General features: G+C 46.8%; 1 protein-coding gene across 1 annotated transcript in view; it reads left to right on the plus strand.

Moving 5' to 3' along the window:
- The first annotated feature begins 582 nt into the window (after nucleotides 1-582).
- GPR50 (G protein-coupled receptor 50) overlaps nucleotides 583-26,306 on the plus strand; it is a 46,708-nt gene continuing 20,984 nt past the window's right edge. Inside the window, exon 1 of the mRNA XM_075107060.1 lies at nucleotides 583-853. Coding sequence (XP_074963161.1) covers nucleotides 676-853 — 178 coding nt within the window. The 5' untranslated portion in view covers nucleotides 583-675. The remainder of the gene's footprint in view (nucleotides 854-26,306) is intronic.

The raw sequence follows: 26,306 nt of genomic DNA on the forward strand, positions 1-26,306 counted from the left end.
AGGCCTCCCGGGCAGCTGCGTGGGCTGGAGGGGCTGTGGGTGCTGCTCTCCTGGGAGGGCTGCGGGGCGTTGAAGGTCTCACCCCCGGTTGTCTCCACGGGGTGTTCTTTAAAGCACCGCTTCGTGCCGGCGGAGGCTGTACGAGCGGGAGCCGCTGCCCCTGACCTCTTCCTTGGACCAAAAAGCAGTAACTTCCTTCGCCTTGGCTCGGTTCCCCCCTCGGCGCGGTGCTGCTGGCCGCCGCCGGCGGGAGGGAGAGGAGGCCGCTGACAGCCCGGGAGGGCGGGCAGGGGTGGTGCAGGGCGCTGGGCTGCTTCTCCCGGGGGTGAGGCCCTGTCCCCCCGCGCCCCGCTGGCCCCCCGCCGCAGGGCTCGCACCCGCGCCCCGGCCCGGTGCTCCCGCCGCCGCGCGGTGGCGCCATCGGACCGGGGAGCGCCGCGGGTGCCCCGGGCAGCCCCGCCCCGCCCCGCCCCGCCCCGCCCCGCCCCGCCCGGGCAGGGCGGCGGCACCGCCGGGGCAGGGGGCGGCGGGTCCCCCTCCCCCCACCCACCCCCGCCCCGGGACGGGTGCCGAGGCGCGCTCCTCCCCGCGGCGCGGCGGCCCGGGGGGCTGCCGTCGGGGCGGGAGGAGGAGGAAGAGGAGGAGGAGCCCCGGCGGCAGCGGGCAGAGGCGCGCATGGAGCGGCCGGGGAGCAACGGGAGCTGCCCGGGCTGCCGGCTGGACGGGGCGCAGTCGGCGCGGGCCGCCGCCACCGCCCTGGCGGCCGTGCTCATCTTCACCATCGTGGTGGACGTGCTGGGCAACGCGCTGGTCATCCTCTCCGTGCTGAGGAACAAGAAGCTCCGCAACGCCGGTGAGCGCGGGGCGGGCGCGGACGGCGGCGCGGACGCGCTGCCAACTTGCGGGCGGAGCGGTACCGCGCAGCACCGCACCGCGCAGCACCGCACCGCGCCCGGGGCTCCGCCGCCCCCAGCCCCCACGGCAGCGCTCCCCGCTTGCGGCGGGGCGGGAGCCCGCGGGGGTGCGGGGGTGGGCGGGCAGCAGCCGCGGACAGGACCGCGGTCCCCTCCTCGGCACCGGAGCGGTGAGGGGCGTCCCTGCCCCGAGAAGGGGTGGCGAGTTGCCGATGAGCCAGAGGGTAGCACCCGCTCGTCTCTTCTCTCCGGCGGGGTTCCCGACTCGCTGTCTGTCTGTCCCGTACCGCTGCTTCTGTCCTCCAACTTCTCGGAACTTCTGTCTCCCAGAGGCAGCGGCAAAGCGAGGAGCCCGAAGTCACGTCGCGACTCAGGTAAAGCCGGCGCTCCTTCAGCCAGGGCCGTGCTGGGAAGGAGCGAGGGAAGCAGGCGCTAATGCGGAAACCTCCAAGTGCCAGAGTCAGGTGCAGAGGAAGACTGGCTGCTCGCATTTTTAAGACGAGCCTACCACAACGCTGAACACTTGCTTTTGTGTCCCAGCCTTGCATCTGTTTTAGCATTTTCATCTTAAAGATGTGCTGTAGCTGACCAGCAGGGCGAAGATTGTCCGTGTCTTTTCCATGTGTAATTTGAAAGTCTGTTTTGGAGCTTTATGTATTGATCTCCCTGATGAGTCAGTCTAGGAAAATTGTTAAATTGATATTAACCATTTTTAAGGAGGCTGCATTTGTTGCGGGTGTAATGTTTTTTTGCCTTCAAAGTCTAGCTATTTTAGCAAAGATGTAACATTGGATATAAATTTATATCAAAGAAATAACACTGGATATAAACTGCTTTGTAAGGAATTTCAAGTAGTCTGTGTAGTGCTGCAGAAAACATACTGAGGAGTATGTTTTGCTAAGGACTACACCACTGTCTGCTTTTACAGTGAAAGACATAAAATGACCTTTGGTTTTATAGCTTGTAAAATGGTTGTAATGAAATGTCTCCGGTGTTTATAATGCGTAAGACAAAGTTGTAAGTATTTTGGAGATGCTGATCTCTCTCTGTCTCAGTCTTCTGTAAATATGGAGTAACTCAACAGAGTTTGGTAAAAGTAGCTGACGGGTAAGACTGACAGGACAATTTCCCCCCAGTGCCTTTAATATTTGATTGATTTATTAATGATAGCACACAAACGGCTATTGGCTTGGGCAGGCTCTGGACGCGGTGACCTCGACCAGCCAGTCACACTCTAACTGGTACATGAAATGCAGCCCAGAGTATCCGCAGTACACGAACATGCTGAGAACTTTAATATAGTTGGGAAAGGCATTTTCCACTCTCTTCAGCTTTGCTTTAAAATGTGAGCATTGTGAGCTTGTGATCAGTGGTTCTGGGAAAGAAGAATAGAGACCTTCCCCTCTCCCCAGCGTAACTAGTAGTTTTTGTTATCTGGCTGGTTGGGCAGCAGGCAGATTTGAAACTATTTAGCTGCTTTTATCACCTTTCACATTGTTAATCACTTGAATGCATTTGATGTCTTAAGACTGCCACCACTGTGAGTTGAGTTAAAGTTCCTGTGAAAATGAAAAAGAACAGCTTTCCCCTGAAGTGACCATGGAGATATTTTCCAGATCTTAATCCGTGTCGGCAGCCTGTTGCCTGCTCTACATGCAGGCTACTGGGATGTACGAGTAAACGAACACAAGTGAAATCTTTGTTAACCTCCCCGATTTGTGGGGAGGTGCCTCTTGGTGCACATAGAACTTGAGCATGACTAGTGGGGAATTCAGTGTTACACGCTTCAAAGCAGCGGTGAGAGACCCATCCCGCTCCGTTGACCTGAGGATCCTTCCTCCTTTTGTCAACAGCCTAAACTGGGAATGCCTTTGCCAAGTCACTGGAGGGATTCAGCAGCAAGAGAGGAAGGTGGTCAGACTGATCGTGCTGGTCTGAAGTTCAGTAAGGTAAAATGTCTACCCAGCATCTAACTGTTGTCGTCTTGTTTTGCTGAAAAGTTCACGTGTGTTTAGGGTGTTCAGACTGCATCCTGCATCCGCCCATGTTGGTAAGCAAGTGGGCTCTCTGCCTCCCTGGATGCAGAACGAGAAGTCAAGAGGTCTCAGCTCAGTTCATGCTCCTCCTGACATGTGAGCAACGCCGTGAGTAAGGGGGGGCTCAGCTGGAGCACAGCAGCCAGGTTGAAGTCCTTTGGACAAAGAGTTTCTTTGCTTATGTTCAAACCTACCCTAAGCCAGTCCAGTAAAATGAAAAGGACACCTAGTATGGATGTGTCAGCTCTTGTGAAATCCTGGAATTGCCGAGCCCTCCATTTCTGGAGCAAGCTCATAGGGAAGCTAGCAAAAGCCCAGCTACAAGGTCATCCAGCTGGAGCTAAAACTGAATTGCCAGGATAAGCTGGATTTGGGCTGGGATGTGAAATTGGCATTGCTTCGGTGGCTGTGGCAGGTGATCACTCTGGTGGGGATGGTGTTTTTGGTCCATCCCCCTGGACCTTTCTGCAGTACTTGGCACGCTGCAGCACCTCTGCGCAGCCTGTAGCTACAACGGGCAGAGGGTATGAGTGTGGCTGTCGGGCACCGTCTCACAAGGGGTACCCTCAGCGGTGTGGTCAGCTGCCTGGAAAACACCAGCAGTCGCCTGGAGCTGAATGAGCGGAAGGAGGTGAGTGATGCCTGTGGGCAGAGAAAATCCAGGTTCACTGAAAGCCCCAGGGTTCCTCGCGTGGTGGACAGTTCATGTCCACAGATCAGTCAGTCATGCTGGAGAACTGCAGGCATTAAGCTCTGCTACAGTAACATCCAGCTACCCAAACACTCCAAGCTGCTTGTATGGGCCGAGAGCTTCAAACAAAGCTCCAGGCTTTGGTCCGTATGGCCACAGTGCAGAGCATTTAGATGGTTGAGGGTGAAGGGTGTGGGGAATAACTCTGCTCCTCTGGCAGGAGAGATGTCTCTATGATTTTCTGGAAGGCAGGTGAGAAGGGGTGAACTTTTTTGGTGGCTGAAAGCCATCACAAACCTGGCCACCTTCCTACTGGCACTGGTGGAGTTTAAAAGCAAAAAGCCTGACCTCTAAAACTTTCCAGGAGAAATCACTCCACTCCTCTCTCCTGGGAAGGTGTGGCGTATGTTGGGTGGGTGTTGGTGTGTCCTGTGCTGTTACTGGAAGGCGCTCAGAGTGCTGAGCACAGGTTAGGGCCCATGTAGGGAATAGTACGAGTGAGCCATGTGTCAATGTGGCATGTGCAGGATCATGACCAGCCGAAAGCTGCCGGCATGGCTGAGTCTACAGCTTTTCCTGTGTGGGTCCTGCTAATGTCACAAGTGTGAAAATCTGCACTAAAAACAGCCAGTATTTTTCAATGAGTTAGCCTGCTCTTTGGGCAGAGGCTCTGGAAATACCCTTCTCTAGCTCTCCTGAACTTGCTGCAAATTTAGGCACACAGCCAAAACGTGCATTCCCTGAAAACTCACATCCCCACCTGTGCTGCCTGGAGCTTCGTGTGCAGAGGGCGATTTCTGCCACCTCGTGGGCCCTTTTCCCTCATGGAAACATTGTCCCTCTGGGGAGCCGAAGCCTCCGTGAGGGCAGGCAGTGCAGATATAACTCTAATGAGGTCACTGGGCTCAACCAAATTTTAATCCACTGGATATACGCTATACATTGATGTTTGCATAGTGGTGGGGATTTTGTTCTTAGACTGTCACACCGGCCAAAGTCAAGCGTCACGCACAAGTCTGCATGTATTATGTCAACACAGTTACCTTTGTCAGCCAAATGTGTACTCTTAGAAGAAATATTAGATCAGTCTGACAAGCCCCTACAACCAGGAAACTGTGTTGACTAGCACTAATTGTGTTTCCTTCTCCGAATAGTGGCCGTTCCCTGCCTCTGCCAGGGACCACAGACAGGGTAAGCAGCCTGCACTTCCCAGGTCAGGCCGTTTCCCCTCTGAAAATATTGGCACAATGCTAAGTTTTTGTTTGCTCTAGTGGGGTTTTTTATTTATTGTTCCAAGACCTCTGGAACTTCCTGGCTGGCCTGGGACATGTTTCTGGTTGGTTTTTTTTTTTTTTTAAGTCAATGTTAGGGATTTGGTGAGCTCCTTCATACACTCTGACGTGCAGGTTTTCTACTTACAGATGTGAAAAATGGTTAGCAGACAGTGTTGGGTGTCTTCCCAACTTGCTTTTCAGGGAGTTTGTTGTAGCTGAGGTATGTGTCATCCTCATCTGCAAGTATAATGCTTATACTTTCTACATCTTCTCTATCGGGATAATTTCACTGTACTTTTTAGACATCAAATCTATCGTATGGATAGATCACTGCTTTTTTCCCCAATAAACCTATTCCCATTAGGGTTTTTTGATATCTTTTAGCTTTCTTTATAAAATGTGTTGATTTCCAGCTACTAATTTTATAGTGGATTTTCTATCTGTTACATCTTTTGTTTATTTTTTAATTTGGCTCTTATCTTAAAAATGCTATTTTTAAACCGAATAAACTTTTTTTTTTATTATAGTATTGCTTTTCTGGGGGGGAAAGAAGGGCTTTACTAAAGCATCTTTCAATACCTCCCAGTAAGCATTGTCACATTTGCTTGTATTTACGTGTTTTCTTTAAGTTATTTTTGTGTCTGATTTTTTTTCTAGTTTTGGGAGACTGACCTTTTAGAGACGTTGTGTTGGACCATGTTCTGTTTCTTTATATCGAATGTAGTTGAGAGCTGTGATTGGTTTTCTTCCAGCTACTGCAGGATTTCCTTGTTCTAGAAAGCTATCTGTTATATGTAGGTGTGTGGAGATTTTTTTTAATTTTTTTAATTTTATTTCTTAGCACCACAAACCCTCCAGCATCTGCCACAAGCCTGAAATTACATCTTTTCTTTCTGTACATTGCGGGTAGATGCTTCAGGAGCTGCTCATCTGTTCTGCTGATTCATTTGTCTATAGCAAACTCCCACCAGTGCTTCTGATTTACCCAGCCTCTGACCCTCTGAAATGTCAGGGGCTCTGCAGCAGGTGTCTTGGCTTTCTGGTGGGCTCTGTTGAGGGATACGTGCTGTTCGTCGGTGAAACAGTTTGAAGGTTGCTGAGACTCTAGGGGACCCTGGAGCTGCACCCCCTTCCCTGCTCCTTGGGTCCTCTGATGTGGAAAGGTGACACCCGTCACCCCCTCGCTCTTAGCAGGGATGGGTGCCTGTGACATCAAATGGGTGAGCTGCTGGCAAATGGTCTCGCTGTTGCTCCTCTGCTGTTCGTGGGGAATAATCCATGACAGCGTTTGCTTTTAGCTTTGTTATTGACTCACTCAACTGGCCGTGGTGAATTTGCCGTATCGAGATGACTGTCAGGGATGCTCCCTCTGCCATCAACCATGGGAATGTTAACTGCAGCGATAGAGCTGCTCCGGAGAGGCCTGGCTGGGGCTTGGCACGGTGACTGCATGGGCTGTATGGTTGGTGCAGGGGAGTTGTTGGAAGTGCTCTGTCGTGTGAGCAGTGGGGTGTACCTGAGTGCGCCCAGTGGGCTTTGGGAGTGGTGGAGCAGGTGTGCAGGTGGGGATGTGTTGGTCCCTCCCTGTGTCCCTCTTCTGCAGCCCCCTGCCCCTGTGGCTCTGCAGGTGGGTGCTGGGGTGGGGTCACCGGCTGCAGGAGGTGTGAGAAGTGGGACAGACAGCAGGATAAGACCTGTGAGAAAATTAATTTCGATTAAGGTAAAGCATGAGCTTTAAGTGTAATAGCAGTGTAAAGTGAAGAATGGTCTTAACCTTTTTTTTCCTAGAAGGCGATTGGCATAGTGAGAGACAAAGGAATGGTGCTTTGCTTGGTCTGTGTCGCAGCTGCAGGGCACAGCCCCACGGCCAAACTGATTTGGAGAGGTCTCTGACGGCATCACCTTCATGTGCTCCAGCTTGGGTGGGGTTTCAGGTCGGCTTCCCACCCAGAGCCTTGCACATCTCTCCTCCCGGCAGTGCTGTGCTGGGCTCCTCCCCGGCTGCGGAGCAGTGAGGTGCCCAGTGTACCAAGGAGGAGGCTCAGAGCTGCCATCCTGCTCGGAGCAGAGTTTGCGGTCCCATGCTGTGCTGCTCCCAGGCTGTGCTCTGGGAGCTCTGGAGGAAGCAGCAGCTCGCTCGGGTGTGAGCAGTCCATAAGTTTTTTTGGAGTGCAGTAGCTTCAGAAATATTTCTGTATTGGTCCTTCATACAGCTCCATGGGAGGTTCCATGGAGATTCCGTCCCATCAAATATGTGAGGTCAAAGCAACCAACTTTTGGTTTTGGATTTTTCTTTGCTTTTTTTTTTTTCAGGATAAACCCCTCCTCCTTACACTTCATGTAAAGGAGAGTATTTTTAGGAGTGCTGGACCTCAGAAGCCCCTTTGAGAAACTTTGCAGAACTTCCAAGAGAAATCTTTGTTCCTCCCCCTCCCATGACACGCTGGTTTTCAGGACAGGCGTCATTTGGAGCAGGACTCGAACACAGGACCGTAACTTGTGGATGTGCAGCTGGGGAACAGAGTTAAAAACACCAACAGTTACTCAGTAACTGAGCAGCGCTCAGCATGCACTTCAGGTGTACCGGTGGTTTGATAGCCAGGTGGCCTGTGGTCAAGTCAGTGATTATATGATAAATATAGGATTTGAGAGAACTGAATCAGGTTTCCACTAGAAACAGTAATTCTAGCATTTCTGAACTGAGGAGTATTTGTCTTTGCAAAGCATTCAACAAAAGTGGTGTTACATGTTGGTGCAGGTCTCTATACAGTTACCCTCAAATTAGTTGAAACAAAATTCCTCTGATTAGGAAGGTCTGTATCTTGTACCAGGCAAAATAACACCCTGCCTCCCCAGCAGGGCCACCCTATCGACCTCAACAAGAGTTAGCAAGCCAGGTTCAGCCTGATGCTGAGCTCCCTTTCTCCCTCTCTGAATCTTCCTAAGCCCTTTTCCCTTTCTTGCCTCTAGCAAAGGCTTTTCTTTTTTTCCTTTCAGCCTGAAAAAGCATTACTGCCCCAGGACTTGATGGTCCTGAAAGATCTGGGGAGCCAAGTACTGGCTTAGATAATAGCAAATAATTATTTACCTTGCAGACAGTCCTTCAACACAAGCTGGATCATGTTTCGGGAAGAGGGAAGGTGGGCATACATGTTCAGAGTAGTTGTTCCCTATGTGACTTGCGGAGTGATTAATTAAAAGGCTTTAAAAGACAACTTTCACATAATGGCCTATAAATAAAATGGAAATTAATTCCAGAGATGGGTTTTGTTTGCTGCTTTTTTTTCTTTTTGCATTTTCATTGCATTTTGTTTGCTTTTCTTTCTCTGCGCAGGATGTTTAATCCCTTTGAAGTCTGTCCCGCAGCAGAGAGCAGGGGCAGAGCAGGACAGGACCATCCTGTGGGCTGGTTGGCAAGGAGGTGCCTGTGCCACAGTCCCAGGACACTCCTGTCCCCAGCAGCCCTTGTCTGAAGGGACTGCTCTTTGTGGAAGGTGTAGAAGGAAACCCTTGACATAGCTTTCTCATGTTTAACTATTCTCCTCATGTTTAACTATTCTCATTCCCAAAAGCTGAAGTGAGGACCAGTGAGTCCCTGTCTTCTGAGACCATCTGCTTAATGTTTTCTGTTGAGAGGCCTCAGATCTTGCTTTGTTGAACATTCCCCGCGTCACCTTCTGATGTGATCTTGACAAACGCTGCGATGGCTGCGGGAGACTGAGGTCCGCCAGCCCAGGGTCCGACCTGCCCTGAATCCCTGCTTGTCCTTTGACTTAGATGCAACAACCATGGGCCTGGGCTTGGTCCTGGGTGAATTTCAGGCACACCTGAGCTGGACACCAGAGCTTCTGGGGAATGAGTGTGTCACGGCTGTGGATCCCTGGCCAGCATAAAAGGATCCAGGGTAGAGATGGGTTCAGCAAGGCCGGAGGGGGCGGGAGGATGTGCAGATGTGGGGGAGGAGGGGGATAAGTGGGAATGCTGATGGAGGGATTAGAATCCAGCCACAGCAGGAAGAGTGCTGGTGGGGTGTGCCAACCACAGCCAAAGCAAATGAGGGCAGGCGGTAGGATGCTCTGACGAACCAAACTGCGCCTCTTCCCCATCGTGAGAGGAAGGGTGGGGAGAGCTGGCAGCTCTGTCTGTTGCAGACATTTGACAGTGAGGGTAGGTGGGCTCAAGAGACCCTGGTGTCTCCTGGGAGGGAATGTAGCTGGCCCCATGGGTGCCAAGCAAGCACGCAGCCTACAGTTCCCATGGGCTATACGAGCCATAAATTAAATGGAGTCTAATGTATTTCACCTTAGTCCTGGCCCTGTGTCTGGCCTTCAGATCTCAGCTGTGAGTTTTATTTCTGCAGATATTGCAGTAGAAAGTAGAGCAAATTGAATCTTAATGGAGTGGGTGAAATCCACAGCAGAGTCACGTTTGGAATTAGGAATTGGAGCCCTGGCCCATGCTGCCAGAGGGAAATGCTGCCTGACAGCCAGGCAGGAGGGAGCAGCCTCCCCAGTGTGTCCACACCATGGCTCCTGCGGGGCATGGGCTCCCCGCACGAGCTGACATGGGGGCACAAGGCTATCCTGTGGCTTTACCTCTGTCCTGCTGTGGGGAGATTCACAAGGAGGGATTTAGGGAAAGGAGATCTTTTCCAGGTGGTCCAGGATTTTCCAATGACTTGTGCAGGGTGACTAAATTGCTTTCCTATCTGCTGCAGGGTGAGGAGAGCCTATTGATTTAAGTGACCACAGCACCTTAAGCCAGCCGTGGGACTTGCCTATGGACATGGCATAGGAGAGTTTGTGGAGTGGGCAGCAGGTAAAGATAAGAGGGAGCAAAGGACTGGGGTCCTGGTGCATGGGAATGGGTTGGGTTCTGCTTTTAGGGTGGAACTCCTGGAGAGAGGGAGGATATGATCTGTGCTAAGGGCTAGTTCTGAACCTACCCAATCCACCTACTTATTCTCCTGCTTGTGTTTGCTGCCCAGTTTCAATGGCAGGAGCCATCCAGATATCACTGTCCTCCCACTTCTTTTTTGTCCCTAAGCCCCATCTGCAGGCTGGTGAAATGCTCTTGCCTGGCCTTTTTAGTGTTGTGCATTTGCCTTCCCAGTGTGTTCATCAGCCCTCAGCCTTCAGTCTTCCTTGGGCCAATGGAGAGTCCCTGACTGGGAGGAGAGCAGGGTCACACCAGCATTGGAAGGAGGGACCGGGGCTCGCCTGTGTGGCAGGTGAGGGGAAGAGCTCACAGGAGCTGTGTTTCCAGGCATGCTGACAGGGCAGGGAAGGGTTGGGGATATCAGGGAAGGTGTGCAGGGTTCCCACCCATGTCCCTGAGGGAATGGTGAGGTGGGGATGGCAGTTGGTTTCCAAGTAAAACCTAGTGTTGCTCTTGGCTGGTTCCTGGGAAAACGGATTATACCATATTCAAAGTATTCACTCCTGGATTTAATAATATTGTGAAAATAACTTAAATGTATTTCTTCCAGAACCTTATCGTATTCGTGGGAATATTGGCTGTTTATGTGCTGGGGTTGCCAAGCACATACTCCAAAGCCAAGGTTCATGAAAGTCATTGCTCATTTAAATAGAAGGGGAGAACAATAGCCTGTGTCAGTAGCTTTGATATAGCACAGTTGGAGAACAATGGCTGTGTATTGTACCATTCACTACCTGCAGCTTTTTACTAAAGTTTCTTGGGTCATATCTCTGTGTTGACATTGCTAGAGAGGCACCTTGGGGAGCAGAGCCAGGGTTGAGTGTCTGAGTAGCCTTCCTCTATAACTATGCCTTTTCCAAGTTAATTTGTTCTTCAGTCTCTGTACATCAAGGTCCTCCTTCCTTGTCCTTTCCTTTGAGATGCTCTAGAACTTTTTGAAAGTTGCCTCAGTTATGGAGGAGCTGGGAAGGTGGTGGAGGCCTCTCAACACTGGCCTGGTGTCTTCTCTGCAGAGCTGAAATGAGACACCCCAAATAAAAGCAAACCCCAGCCCCTGTGATTGATTCCCCAGCCAAGTGAAGTAGCCCAGGCTTATAGCACCTCCAGGGCAAGGCTGCGGCTTTTCTGTGTGGTAGGGGAGGAGGTCAGAGCTGAAATTCAGGAAGAGTCTGGCCAACGGTGCCAGGGGGACATGGGCATAAGGTGTGTTAACTTTACCTCAGGCATAATAAACACCCTTTCCAGTCTGGTACAGAGATTAAAAGCAAGGTATGACAACATAAGATATCCCTGGAAGAGGCTTCCAGTAGGATTTGGAATAGTCTGGACTTGGCAAAATTCATATTCTTGCTTTTCTCTCACACTCTCCATTAGCCTTGCTCACGCTCCTCTCCCAACCTCCACTCTTCTGACTCCTGGTGGAGGGCAGATCACGCGCACACTACTAACAGTATCTGTTAATATCTGACTGAAAATATATCTGTATCTTCTGAGGTTTGCACAATTAACTTATTTACAAATGACCAGTGTGACCTCAGCATCTCTATGAACAGCAGCAGCAAAGATGAAGATGAGTTAAAAAGTTAGCTGTCCTCTGCTTTCCATCCCTAGTTCTGCCTGTTTTCTTTTGGCCTTTCCAGAAATATTGGCACCATCTCTGGACTTTTCAGTGCCCTGCTTTGCAGGGAGAAATTAAGCTAGTATAAAGTAAACCGTTTCCTTTTATGCAGAGGTAGATGTTGTCAAGTCAGACATTATAGCTTGGCTTTTCCAGGGGAAGAATAGAAATAAATGAAACTTTTTCTTCCATATCCAAGATGTGAGTGTTAGGTCAGCCACAAGCTCTGCCTTTATGTCTTAGGTCTTATGTCTTAGTCTTTCTACTAATCAAAACTGATTAGGCAAAACTAATTGGACTAAGTTGAAAGCTTGCTGACAAAACCCTTTAAGAGTAGGTGTAGTTGATAGGCACTGAAATAACCAGATATTGCAGTACAGATTGCAAGCTCTGCCTCTCGCGTGCTTGTCCATGGGAGTTTCTGTAGGGAAGGCAGAAGTGTGATGCGAGAACTTGCAGAAAAAGGTACGTGTGGTGAGAGAAGGAAGGACTTGTTTAGTTGGAGGCTGTCAAGCTAATCTCTGCCTTCAAAGAGGCAGTCCTGCCTGCTGAGAGCTATCATGGCCAGCAGTTACGGCAAAGAGGAGAGGCGGGAGTTGCAGCTCTGTGCTGTTCTGGACAAGATGCAACCTCGCAGCTCCCACAGGTGATCTGCTTGCATTTCCTGCTGTGACACATCTGGGTGCTCAGGGTGCAGAGCAAAGCCGCTCTGCACGTGCCGGCCGTGCCCTTGCACAGCACCCTGTGTTTTAAGGGTTTGACAAACCCAGCCTGTTGCAAGGTGCTCTCTTCCAGGGCACTTCTTGCCCAGATTAGGAGTGGACTGAACACCTAGGTGTATGCAGTGGTCTTCTGGTCCTTCAGAGATACATCAGCTTTATCCTCATAGGCAGACAGAACTTGCTAGGCAGCGTACTCATGCTGTTCCTGACCGATGCTGACCAGCCAATTCTTGATGACCTAAGACGTCGCCAGGGACTTCAGAGGGCTCTGCTTTCAGGGGGACAGCTGCAGTGAACAGGACGTTCCTAGCCTGGTCTAGATCAGCATTGAAAGGTAAGGTGATGCTGTCTGCCACCACCTAGCTAAGTGCTAAAAGGCAAGTCAGGACAGAGGATCTGGGAACTGACTTGAAGGAAGACCTAGGTGGGAAAACTAGGGTTTCCTGTGCAAGGCAATGAGGGAGTAAAACTGGCTTGCCCTGCCTGATTAGGACAACAGACTAATTACCTGATGAGAGAAGCCTTCGTGGTGTGGATGTACCATCGGAAGCCATTAATTAAAAGTCTTGCTAAATCCCAGGCTAGACAAAGCGTTTGAGGTTAGTGTGGGAGCAAGAAATAACCACTGGATGAACACCAGCATTGTGTCCCTTATCAATCACAAAACCTTCTCCGACTTCTCTGTGGAGTCTTTAAAATCATAAATTTGCTTTGGAATAAATTATACAGATACGGAAACAGAGCAGTGGGCAAGAGGCAAAAAGGGCCTACGAGGAGCTAGACAGTTTCAGCCTTCCTGTGACAGCATCTGTTCTTCCTTACTGGTATTTTGACTGTAGTTCTCTCATTTGTTATTTCTTTTTTGAGACAAATTTCTCCCAGAAGATGCTGGATTTCTTCTGCTTGATCCTTAGCTTTACAAAAACAGTTGCTGCTGCTGGACTGTTCCCATTGCTTTGATGAACCAGCCTTTCACAGTTTTTTCTTACCTTTGAAAGTGATTCTTTTGCCCTTTTGCAACAAATGTGGAGAGATACCCGCTTTTCCTCCCATGTGGAATGAAGACAAATGATCAGCCTCTGATAATTTTTTCTTGGAATGTGATCCTGGTTTGTAATCAACCCTTCTATTTTCCTCTCCCCTGTTTTTAAATGAGTTTCAACCTCCAGCAGTCAACAAAACTGTGCTATGGAGAGGAGAGTCAGGTGGCAAACTGTGATCCCTCTTTTCCAGCTCCTGTGGTGTTCCTAACATGTGGGCAGAAGCTTCTCCCTTGAGGGTGATGCTGAACAGTATGCCACCACTGCCCTGGCTCCCACAGAGGTGGCACGAGTGTGTCAGGCCTCTGCTCTCACTGCCTGATTTATGGGAGATGCTACTTTGTAATGGACCCCCGAAGCAGATTTTACCCTATGGTTTAATATGCATGTGGGACATCCAGTTAATGGGCGTGCACCGATGTATATATCTCGCTGGTGAAGTTTGGTTTTGATGGTTTGTACTCACAGAAGATAAAAGTTGGCAGAGAGGTGGCTGGCATGAAGGTAGTTTTGGTGTTAAGGTAGTTTTGTGTTGTGAAGTTGTTGGGCGCTGTGGTTCTGTGCTTGTTGCCGTAGGACTTGGGTGATAACCCTGTGTTGTAAGTGGCCTTACTGAAAAGCTGGCAAGATGCTGGGCCAGCCTTTAGGCACAAGATGTCCTTAGCTGTGGTAAAATCCCCCCCCCCAAGCTGGGGCGGAAGGATGCAGCATGTCAATGAAGAGGGATTTCTGAGCAGCCCTTTGTCTGGTTTAGCTTTCTGCCATGGACATCTAAGACAAGTTCATTTTGAAGTAGAAAGCTGTCAGGTTATTCTGCACTGTGTCACCCAAGAAAAGAACTTTTTTTTTTTTAAAGAGACAGAGAAGCCAATTCCTGCAAAGCATTACCTTTGTGCATGTCCTTCCACACATCCTTGCTTCTCTAATTCTGCTGAGACTGCTCTTTCACTGGGGAAGCCAGGAAGCAAGGGGAAAGGTGATGTGTCTGGGGCATCTAAATGCATTTGGTTGATGACTGCAGGATGAGAGTGCCAGCTTGGATGGGCGCCTGGCAGTGTATTGCACTTCTGTCTTTGGAAACCCAGCAGCCCTTTTGTTCTGATGAATGTTTTAACTCTTGGACTTTCCTCAAAGCAGGATTCTCTGTGTGTGCTGAATCCTTTTGAAAGTAATCGGGTGCGATTTGAATTGGTAGCCTACTAAACACCTGAACTAACTGGTGGCACAGCTGCGTTTGTTGTGGCATCCTAGCTGCAATGCTGCTAGCAGAGCATAAACGTGTTCCCCTTTGCATTAGAGGAACGGATGTTTTCCTGTGGGTCTTGAGCATGAGCGTTGGCATTTTATTTCTAATAATTCTAATAGTAATGCAGTTAGAGCGGGTGCTGATCCCAGGACACGTCCATCCCTGCTGTATCACTTGCACTGGTCTTGCGGAGATGAGTTGGCCCTGGCCATGCGTGCTGCTGGAGGCTGCCTGGGGAGGCTGCTGGCCACGGCGGTGCTGCGTTGCAGAGCCGGTTGCCCTGTGGCCCTGCTGAAGGCTGTAGCGCTGCTGTGCTGGAGCATGACGTATGAGCTGCCACAGCGATGGGTACTGCAGAGCTTGGTACATCGCTGTCGGGAGCAAAAGGCGATGCACGCAGTGTGTGTGATGGCCGTGTATAGGGCATTGAGCACCTGCCCTGTTCTCCCTCTGCGCATTCCTGGGGAGGAGGAGGGTGCGGGGAAGACAGCGTAGGTTCAAGGGAGACATGACTGTCTCCCTCCTGGACTTCCTAGAGCTCAAAATAGTTGAACATCTCTGCTGTAATGGGAAGACAGATACTTTGCAATCATGCTAAAAAGGTGACACATAAAAGACTTCTGATTTGGCACCTTTTGTCCTTCTCTCTGGTGCCAACTTTAAAGCAGGTGAGATATCTGCTGGAGTGGCCTTGAAGTGGCACAGGAATAGCAACAGGGGAAACTGGAGTGGAAGTTCCCTGCAAAGCTGGTAAAAGGACAGCCTGAAGCTGAAATGTCATTCAGCTGCAAAAGAGATGAAAGTGGCTTTTGCTTGAATACAGCCCCTTTCTTATACCTCTGCCTGTGATCTTTGTGGCTATGTATTTGTCAAAAATGGTTTTCAATTTCCTGTTGTGGAGGGTGAGAGTAGTTAGAAAGATCTTGTGCTGGCTTTCTGAGCAGCTGGGAATAAACCCCAATGCTATTAAAGCCCTGCCACCAAACTGGGCCTGGCAACTTTTATTCTTATCCTTCACACTGAGGAAAGTAAGACAGAAGCTGTGATTTCTTTAGCATGGTGATGAGCTGTGGAGTGTAACAGGAGCATCCTTTCCAGGGGACTGCTGCTGGATGAATGCATTTCAGACCTACTATGTGCTTCTTTCTCCATCTGAGACAAGGAGATTTAGAGCTGTGGTACCTGGAAGAAGCTAAGATGTGTTTGTATCCATCCCATCATCAGACTTGCTTTACTTCTGTCAGAAATGCCTAATTTGCATTTTAATAGATGCATCAGGGATAACACTTCTTCCTCTTGAGTACTGCTGGTGGTAGGATGAGACCTATAGATCAGCTGTCTGTGGAGCTGTCTGTTCCTCCTGCCTTGTATTAGTTTCTCTGCCTTATTTCTTCTCCCCCCTTTTAAAATTATTTTCATTTTAAGTGCTTTTCCAAGCTATGGAAAGCTACTGACATTCAGAAACTCTCAACCTCCACCACAGAGAACACAATTCTGCATTCTCTATCAGCAAGTGTTTTATAATTGATTATGCTAGTAACAAGTTTTCAAACATTTTTGGGATGAGTTGCTTAAATATATTAACTCTAGAGTTCAGCATGTACATGTCTGATAATGCATCAGATCTGTTCCTCACACCTCTTGTATTTCCTTGTCTTCCTCACAATCATGCGGTATTAATTCTTTCAGTGATTAACAGTATCTCTCTAGAATTATGTTGGGAGTATCTTGAGAAGTAAGCTGCCAGCTAAAATTTAAAGCAGTACAAGGCAATCTTGACATGGAACTTGAAAGTGCTTCAGAATTATACCTGAAGAGGTCAAATATCTCCATTTCAAAAACTGGCTTAGTCCTTCCCCTTCCCTCTGAGTAGTAAATGATCTGCATTAAAACAGTTTAGGTGAGCAACCAAACACATCTATATGTAAGCAGCAAAAAGACAAATAGAGCAAGATGAGTCCAGAATGATTTTGTGAAGCAGCTTGGAGCCTTCTAACTTAAGATCTGTGTTCTGAATCATTGTGCTGAAAAATACCCTTTGTCCGTGTGAATGGATTCAGATAGGCTTTAAAAGGAAAGGGTGACATGTTGCCTGTTGCTTGGGTACTCATGTTTGCCCTGCGATGAGGACGTTGTCTTTTGGGGTCACCTCTACTGCCATCCTCTCAGTCTCCCCTTTCCTCTGACGTTCCCTTGGAAATGGGCCAGGACAGTTTCGCACTGGGAAATGATGTAAGGCCAATGAGCAGGGTTTCACAGCATGGAAAATATTTGCTCTCTTCTGCTAGTCTTCTCCTTCCTTCTCCTTAATCTCTGAACAACTCCATGCATAATCTCTCCTATAATTATAACCACATTGGAACCAAGAGTGTGGTACCTCATAACTACTGTATTAATTAGTATCTATTTGTTCATATGACTTCTTTCAGTTACGTCAAAAAAAGGATTTTTATTTGACATTGTTAGAAGCCAAGAATGTAGTGTGTATTTTAAAAACACACACAAAACCAGCCCTTTTTCTTTCTGTTTTTGGGGGGGGGGTGTGTGTGTGTAAATCCCAACCACAACCTGTGTTCAAGAATTCCCAAGTATTTAAGCAAAAGTAGTAACTGTCTTTAAGGAGTTAAACTTGTGGAGCTTTATCTGAGAGCTACACAACCTTTTTAGGTAGTTGTGGAAAGGGAAGATCTGGGGTGTGCGTGTCCAATTTGCAGTCCAGCTCTGGGACATCTGTTTTGCGAAGCTGGAAAGGTATAACACAAGTGACTCTGTGTTGTGTCCTTCCCCTGCCCCTTTGCTCGCCCTGTGCGCTCAGGCTGTGGGCAGGGGCTGTGCCTGGCCTGCCAGAACGGAGCCTGCGTGCTGAGCTCCTGTATTGCTTTGCCTGGGCAAAGTGCACTGACAGGAGTGACTTACATGCTTCACCATCTTACCAAAATTTGCAACTGCTATTTAAAAAAAACCACAAAAAAAACCCTGAAAAGTTAAAAATATTCCATCAGTGACTCTGGAAGCCCAGGGATTTGTATGAACAGCTTCCTTAAAGGCTAAAGGGACTGAACAGGGATGCATGTTTTATGCTGTTGTTCTGAGAGAATGGAGATGAACCTTCAAGGCTGGCTTGTGCTGGCAGGCACAGCCAACCAAGGTGTTTGAGCTGAGTAGCAGACTTGTTGTGTGCTAACTGATATCCAGATGTTTTCTTGAAGTGTGCTGGTTAAAGAAAAAAAATTATTGCATCAGTAAGATACCAATACATCATCCTAGCTCATGGCTTTATCTAATTCAACTTTTGATTTAAATTCTAATTTTTCTCATAATTCAGAAAACTTCCCTGAACAAGGAGCAGGAAAGATTATGGAAAGCTGAGCACTTGTTGACGCTAGTGGCCCAGTCCTCTACAGTCTTATTCCTTATTTAATTAGCAAAGCAAGATAAATAGAGGGTAGTATTTTGTATAACCTCATAGATACAACTCACTGTCTTGCAGGGTTCCGCAGAGCAGGTTGTAAATCAGGCAATGCCTCTTAACTTACACGTGGCTTCATCTCCTGCTCTGAGTAGATATAAAAGGAGTAGAATAGGGAGCAGGTATTACTCATGCCAAATTTACACATACTTGGCTATGGTGCTCTTTAGGAATGTTTCCTTCCTCAAAGAGCCAAATAAGAACTGTCATCCTGAAAATGATGACTGATTAAAAAACTGCAGCATGGAAGTATTAGGTGAGGGAACGGCATGTGGCCCTTATAAAGGGCTGTAGCAACTGCAGAGACAAAACAACTGGACTTCATTCCTGGGGCTATCTTTAAAAATTCAAACATGAAGTAGCGCAAGAGGAGCTGGTTGTACAGCTGTGTACATCATCGATGATGTAGTCTGGTTTTGCTCAGCATCCAACACCTTCAGGCCAAATCTTTGGGGGAGCTCCAGTAAGAGAAGTATGTTGTAATTACACAGCGGTTAAAAAGGTATAACTTCTGGTCAGAAGTGTATCTGGCCAAATTGTAAAGGCTTTTTTCTCTTCTTCCATGGACAGTTACGTTTAATATCTGCTTTGCAACGAAGCCAGTAAAGCCAGGCTTTTTTACTTCAGAGAGTGGAGGAAGTACTGCAGATTAATCAGTAAGGCTAGAGGTTTTTTATTAACAACACCATGGGGGAAGCCTGATTCTGATTTATTTGCAGAAATGTCACAATTTGGCAGTGCTATCTGGCAGACTTCCTCTTGAGTTTCAAATGACTGGATATTAGGATCAGTCCGAGTAGAAAGCTTTGTTTAAATGTGAACTTCAGCTAGAGATAACCTGTGAACTTTCTTGAGATCCTAATGCACACATGCAAATGTTGAGTTTAGAAGAAACCAGTTGTTACTCATCAATGTAGTTAGTGTTTTAATTCATGTATCTGTTCTAAAAAGAACTTTTCCAAAAGCTTCTGCCTAAATGTAAATGACTGTTTATAGCAACCAGCCAGTAATACAATATACTGAGCAAAATGTGCTGAGCATATGAAACAAGCAGGGTTATTAAGCCATGAATAAATCATTGGTTCAAATCAGCTTGCACTAACGATAGTGCCCATTTAAAGAAAATGTACCATGTAATTCAAAGTGTTTCAGAATTAATAATAATAATTACATTCTTAATCACCAGGAGGCAATGTTTCGTTCCCTTGCAGCCGAGGAAACCTTAGTAATGCAGGATTTATACTTCCCTAGATGTAAGCCTCTAATTTCTCCATAGCAATCATATCAGACACGTGCCATTGTATGGGATTATTCCCCTCTGCTGAATGGGCAAAGTCAAAGAAAGATTACAAATTTGGCCTTGTATATTGCTTTAGGAAGAGAATAGCTTTGACTTGTAACTTCTGTGCTGGGGAGAATGGGGGGTTGCCATGTCCAGATTTGGGTTTTGGTGTTTGGAGTTGGAACAAAAAGCCAGAATTCCCTGCAGATCGAAGAAGATTGATTCCAGCTTGTCGAAGCACTTTGTTACTGCTGAAACATGAAAACATGTAAATGTACATATAAGGTAAAATTGAATGTTTGCATACAGATAAATTGAGATGAAGTAAGTTGAAGCACGTTTGCCTAACAAGCCAATTAATTCAGTTATTTGCTACTGAAAACTCTGTCCAAATATTAGTGTGTTTCCCATGAAGATTTTGGATTTTGGTGCAGCACCGTTTTCTTTACTCGATAGGGAGCGCCGTCTTTGAAAACACGTGTTCCTAAGAGCTCTGCACAGCTGGGAAGAGGACCTGGGCCTCCAGGTGTTCAGCCCCCAGCTCTGCTTGTGGGGTTGCAGCTCCCTCAGCCCGTAGGCAGCCATGCCTCGGGGGTGCAAAGCTCACCCATGGGAGGAGCGGCCAGTTGGGATTTGGCAGGAAACAGAGATGACCTTCTTTTCTTGTATAATGTCTGTACAATGAATCATTCAATAAATTGTGGAGGCTTTACATCTCATCTGGGTAACCAGGTCATCTTCAAGAATAGGTGACTTCTTCCACCAGTTGTGGTGTTTGTCACCTGTGGGGGCCTTGTGCTCGGCGCAGCTCTCACCCAGACAGCATGGTTATGACATTCCTGAAGATCGCTGAGCTAACTGGGAAGTTAGGCCTAAATGGTGCAGGCTTATCTTGGAGGAGACTTGTAAAGACCTGTCACATTTTCAAGCATGCATTTTCTGTGAATGCGTCCTAAATTTTTTCTGGCCATGGTTCAAGCATGGGCTGCTATAGCATCAGCTCGTGCCAGGCGTAGCATCTTCCCTCCCTGCCTGGCCTCTGCCACTGCTTTCTGACATACTTTCTTCTCCGGTTTGGTAATTCGTGAAAGATTTGTGTGTCAACTGTCTTGTAAGATTTTCTCACAGATTCACTGTAGTAGTGTTTAAGAATGAACTCTCTTATTAGAGAAGCGGCTAAAGCTGCTATGTGTTATTAATATTGCATATATGACTCTGGTGTGCTTGGCTGTGTGTCAGGGAGGAGCGCTCCCTTAAGGCACATTATGTCCCTGTTGCCCAATACACATTTCCTCCAACTTTTCTGTGAGGCAGCTCCTCTGGCAGCTGTTGGCAATGGGGCACCGGACCAGATGACCCTCAGGTCTGCTTTGGTGTGGCTGTTCTCATGCTGAGAGCATTCATCAGCCCTTTGGGCTCCATGAAGTATGAGAAAGCATTGCCTTAACAGACGTCTGTGGAGTAATTCAATGTGGTAAATATTGATCTTATTTACCTGCCTTTCTGAACACTTTTTGCTTCTAGTGGCACTCAGAAAGGCCAAGGCATTATTTATATAGAAAGCTGAAAACACAGGGAACTGAAGCAAAAGAAAAACAATCAAAATGTAAGCTTTCTACAGTTTTTCCAAGACACCATATATTGCAACCCCTTGCTTTAGTTCTCTCTGTCATTTCTGGGGAAGCCTGTTATTTGTTATATTGGAAATAACTACCTGAATTAATCCATTGTAGATTATAGAAGTATGTTTCCGATCAAGAGGGAGAATTTAAAGTTACTTAATGAGCAAGTACATTCTGCAGATTTTATTTTTTATGGTGCTTGATGTTCTTTATCCTCCTAAAACTTGAAAACAGGACAGTTCATGCCTTGCAGTGGGATGAGGTGGAGTTTGAGGAACACAAAAGCACCAGAAACAACTTCTTAACTTGCAATGTTGCCTACAAACTCCTGTTAAATACATCCTTCAAAACCATTTTTTAAAGTGATGCGCCTGATGATGTTGCCACAGAAGCAGCAAGAGCACTCGTGCTCACTTCAGTACGCCAGGATCAGCCCTGTTGGGAATGTCCCAAGTAGCAAAAAAAGGTGAAAGAGGGGATTTACCCTTGAGACTTGTCACTACTGAGAACAGAAGGACGAAATGGGTGGGTTTGCCTACAGTAATGTCAGGTGTGGCACCACGCTTGCTTTTCTGTCTCCTTTGCTGAAAAATAGAAGAAAGCACCAAGGGAGTGGGGTAGAAATGAGAGGAGAGGAATGGTAAGGACATGAAGGATTGCCTAGGCTGTGGGGTGTAGATTTATGGGTCTCATAATAGGACTTATGTTTGCAATATTTTTCTGCTTTTCCTAGTGAGAAGCAATAGTCCAAATCTGTTCTCTTTAAGAGAAGGATCATTTATGCTCTCAGCATGGATGCTATTTCCAATTTCCCACATCCTTTCAGTGCATCAACAATCTCTTGTGAAGATAAAGTGTTTGTTGTTTTTTTTGGTTTGGTTTTTTTTTCCCCCCTCTCTCCAGATGAGGCTGTGGTGTGGTGTCCGCTATTAAGGCCTCTGTGACTGTATCTCTGGGAAATGTGTAGATGGGTAATCATTCACATGATTCGTGTGCCAGAGTCAAAACTGTGTAATTATCTAAAAGACTCCATACCCCATGAGCTACAGAGTTGAAGAAATTTGCGGCTTCTAACCTGGAATTTATCTAATATCTAGTTTTGTCTTGGATATTGTGTGGGTAATGAAATATATTTCACATTGTCATTCGAGTTTCCAAAATATGTCTCCAGAGTATTGGTAAATTCTGAATTTTATTTTGCCCTGTATTAGGGATTGGCAGGGTTCTTGGATGCCTTTGTAATGATCATTAATCCTAATTAGAGGCATGTAATTTTTTTAGCTTTTGAATTTGTGTCCTCTCAATGTTTGCAGCAGCTGCAAATACTGATGTAAACACAAGACCACATCCATGGAAAGAAATCTGTAAATGATTAGAAGACTTTGATGCACACTGAGGCTTTCCTTCCTTGGACTTTAAATAGCGTCAGCAGAACCGTTACCTTCTGCGCTGGTTTTGGCTGGGATAGAGTTAATTCTCTTCACTGTAGCTGTTAAAGTGCCGATGGCACATTGATGTCAACATGTTTTCACTTTTCTTCATAATACAGAGAAGATCAGCTTTGCCTTCCTTTACAACAAAACCCTGGACATGGATAACCATCCCACTGAATCCTGATACCATCTTTTTAAACCATTTGCACACTGCGGGAAAATGTATAAGCAAGGGAGGGTAAATATTTAGAGAAGAAAAATGTACCCTCATAGCCTTGATGCTAGTGGGTGAGTGTGATATGGACACTTCACCATGAACGTGTTGTAGGATGCACAAAACAGCTTTCTCATCATGTGCCCGAAGGCACTGGATCTGACACTTCCAAGAAACAGCAAACTTGGGTTTGTTTTCAGCGGGCTTGTTCCCACGCGGTCTCTAGTGTGCTACCCTGGCGCAGGTCTGCGTGTTGTGAACAGAGCATTTTAATTTCCAGTTTTGCCTATGGGGAAATGATGTAGCATATGTTTTAGGACCTGCTACTTCTCCTTGCAGAGGTCACACTGATTTTCGTGAGAGCTGGCTTTGGCTTCCTATGACACAGCAGTCTGAAGGGGAAAAAATATGTGAATCCTGGCTGAAATGGATAATGTGAAATGCAGATGTGTCATTCTGCCTTGCCCTGATGTCCACTGAGGCAGGGCTGAGTCTGCTGCTGCTGCTGACGTGGGTCTTGCGTTGTTCCTTGAAAGTGTCAAAAATGGAAAGCAAGCTGCACTTTTTGGGTCCCTAGACGGAGTGTGCAGTGTCCCAACCCCCCAACTTCCCCAGTGTTCCCTCTGTCTTTGTTCCCTTCCTCGCTCACAGGGTGTCTCCTGGTTTTGCTCTTCCTTCAGCCCAATCCTATATGCAAGCAACAGGGTGAGAAATGGGAGAGGTTATCCTTTTCCTTCTTCCAGCTCTGCAGGCCGGAGCCATCCCAGGAGGGCAGGAGCACCATGCTCCTGCTGTCACACCCATCACAGATGAACTTGAGGGTGGCTTCTGAATTTAAAATAAATTAGCAGCAGTTCTAAGCATCGTCCTGCACATCCTGCTCTTGCTTCTGATTTTTCTCTATTTGTTGAACGCAACCTCATGTTAGAGAGGGAGTTGTCCTGCTGGCTCTGCAGCAGGAAGGCAGTACAGTAGGAGGGGACGCTTCACTCATCAGCTCCCGTTGCTTTCATCTGTGATGCCAGCCTTTGCAGTCACGTCTGTGAGTACTGCAAGAGAGTAGGAAATCCACTCAGACAGTTGTATTACTGTAGGTGCGTAGTGCATCCTAGCAGTAGTGTTTGCCTCAGGCATTTTCTCACTTGAAACACTTATGTGTTCTTCTTGTTATTCTTGAACATGTTTCCTTCTGTCCTACTTCATCTTGCAAGAATGAAAAACTTAAAAATCACCATTAAGGCTTTTAGAAAACTGCTTGTTTTTACTATCTCCTGCAGGCAGAGCTCAAGGACTGAGAGGAAAGATGCACCAATCTGCAGTTCTGCCTGAGAGGGCTCCCTGCCTGATGGAGCATTCTGGCTCCAGCCAATTATTTAGCCAAATTTTCTTTCTCAGCCTTCATTTCAGAATATGACCTGTTAATACTGGAAGAAAAAATGTCTTTCAGTTCTTAGCCTTAGGTTTTCCTCTGTTGTCTTTCAAATACATGAGACTTCTGCAGTGTCAAGATACAGGTGTTTGTGTTTCCTTCCAGGGAGTGGGCAATGGTAGGACTGCACATCCTTAAATGAGCGCAAGACGGTAACGTTTTACAGTAGAAATCCTTGTTGGTGGAAGGTGAAGTCATCCATTTCCTAGATTAGTTTTGCAAAAAATAATTCTTTTGTGTTGTGAGGAAGAATGAAACAGTGGCTCGGGCATCTTCAGAAAAAAAAGGTTTCCATGTAAAGCTTCCTTGGGAAAAAGAACCTCTTCAGTTTTATCAAGAAAGTAAAAAAGCTTGAAATCACAGTGAAATAGTCTGCTCACATTTCGTTCATTCAGAAATTTCTTCTTGGTTGATGGCAGTGGAAGTTACATTTTTTGAAGTGCGGAAGAACAAATTGTGTTGTAGCAGGAGCCAAACGCTCTTGTTCCAGACAAAAGGTTGTTTGTACAACCTGTGCACTGGGGTGTGCTAAGCAGCCAGAAAGCATGCAAGGAAAGAGCAGTGAGGCTCCAGGTGAAACACTTTGCCAATCCTCCCATTTTCAGGTTTTTTAAATGATGAGTGAGATTTTAAATGACGAAGTTTCTCTTGTTTCTTGGATGGAATAACACAGATCCAAATCCAACAAGCAGTCTGCCTTCAGTGGCTTGATAAATTGTTCTTAATTTTCTGGAATAGGTTAATTTCATTCAGGTAAGGGAAGGCAAAAAATCAGGCTTTCTGAGGCACTGCCAAGTAAGAAGATGAAGTCAGCATCAAATCCGTTAGTCAGCTGGTTTATCTATGTTGGCTAACACCACTTCAGCTTCTTTGTCTTGCTTTTTTTTTTCTTGGGTGGCAATTTAGGTAACCCACAATCTTACTGTTGTATTGCAGCATTACATGGTGATTGCTCTGTTTAAAACTCGATTTACTGCCCTCTTAACATTTTTTTAAGCAGATTTAGTTTAGTTCTACTTTTTTCATGGCAACTTTTTCTTCTTCTGCGAATGTACCATTTCTCTGAAGACACATGGGACTTCATTTCTGGGAATATGTAATCGTAATCGTTGTAGGCTACTGCAGAACATGCCTGCAAAGAATTAGTTGCCTCTATTGATGGCACATGTATATGTGTCCATTGTTATTGTGTCAGCTTTGAGCTTCCTTTCAGGAGACGTGTTCCTGATCTCTGTGGTGTGCCTGCTTGTAGTTGTCTCGCCAGTCTTAGTTTTCTTCATTTTAGTTTTTTACTGATTGGAGGATTGGAGCCTCATGGACAGAGGTTCTGGTGTCAGTTTAAGTCTAAACTCTGATGCAAACTTTTTCTACCTTTGGGATATTTATAACATGTTTGTCTTCTGTGGATTGTTTGCTAATTTCCTGGTCTCAGTTCTACCAAGAGACATGTTTGCTGACTATTATCCCTGCCTTAGTTAGTCTTGCTGAAGCGGTCAGGTCTTCAGGGAAAAGTCTTGGTTTAGAGCTGACTTCTGCTAATGACTCGCTGCTCATGGTGAGATATTCAGTTTTCCTCTTCTAGGCTGAGACATGGAAGATGAGTTAGTTTGACTTGAAGCCAGCAGCAACTTCTCAACAGTACTGTGAAGTTGCCTATGATTTTCTTGGTCTTTAGCATCATTTGTATGGAAGATGGGTTAAGCATTAAACATCAGAATGAAGCCAGTTTTCCCACAGGCTGGTTCTGCATTCTGTGAGTATGAACTTGACTGAAACTCATCCTGGTCTGTGGTTTTGTAACAACTGAAATACCCGGTTTCCTGGAAAACTTGAGGCCACCCTATACCTTTTTTAATGAGTGTGATCACTCAATACCCCTGCTCTGCTGGGGACCAGTTTCCATTGTGTAGAAACTTTTTTTTTTTAAATGAATCATCCAATCTTCTATAAAATGTGAATGAAGCTGGCCTTTGGGAACAAAAATCACTGGGGAAAGGCAGGCAGTGTGATCAGACACACTTCATTTCTCCAGGAAACGGGTGAAAACCAGAGATGAGCAGCACTGATATTCTGAGGTTTATATCTATGAGGGAAGATTGTATTCCGGTCCAGCTGTGGTTGGTAGGTCCTTTACTGTGAAAGCCATCCTCACGTTTTGGGAATATTTGTCGTTTATGGTTTATATAGTAATGATGTAGCAGCACCTTCATGTCTACCTCAACACAGAGCCTTTTGGGGGATAGTCAGGGTGGTTGTGTGGAGGTTCAGGGTGGTGTAGTTCCTTGAGCCTGTGAGAACAACTTGTTGGTGTCTGGAGTCTCCAAGGTATGCATCTTTGTTCTTGATATTTCCCTGTCTCTTGAGGAAGAAGGTGACAG

The sequence above is a fragment of the Phalacrocorax aristotelis genome, chromosome 11, assembly GCF_949628215.1.
Source record: "Phalacrocorax aristotelis chromosome 11, bGulAri2.1, whole genome shotgun sequence".
In the NCBI taxonomy this organism is placed as follows: domain Eukaryota; kingdom Metazoa; phylum Chordata; class Aves; order Suliformes; family Phalacrocoracidae; genus Phalacrocorax; species Phalacrocorax aristotelis.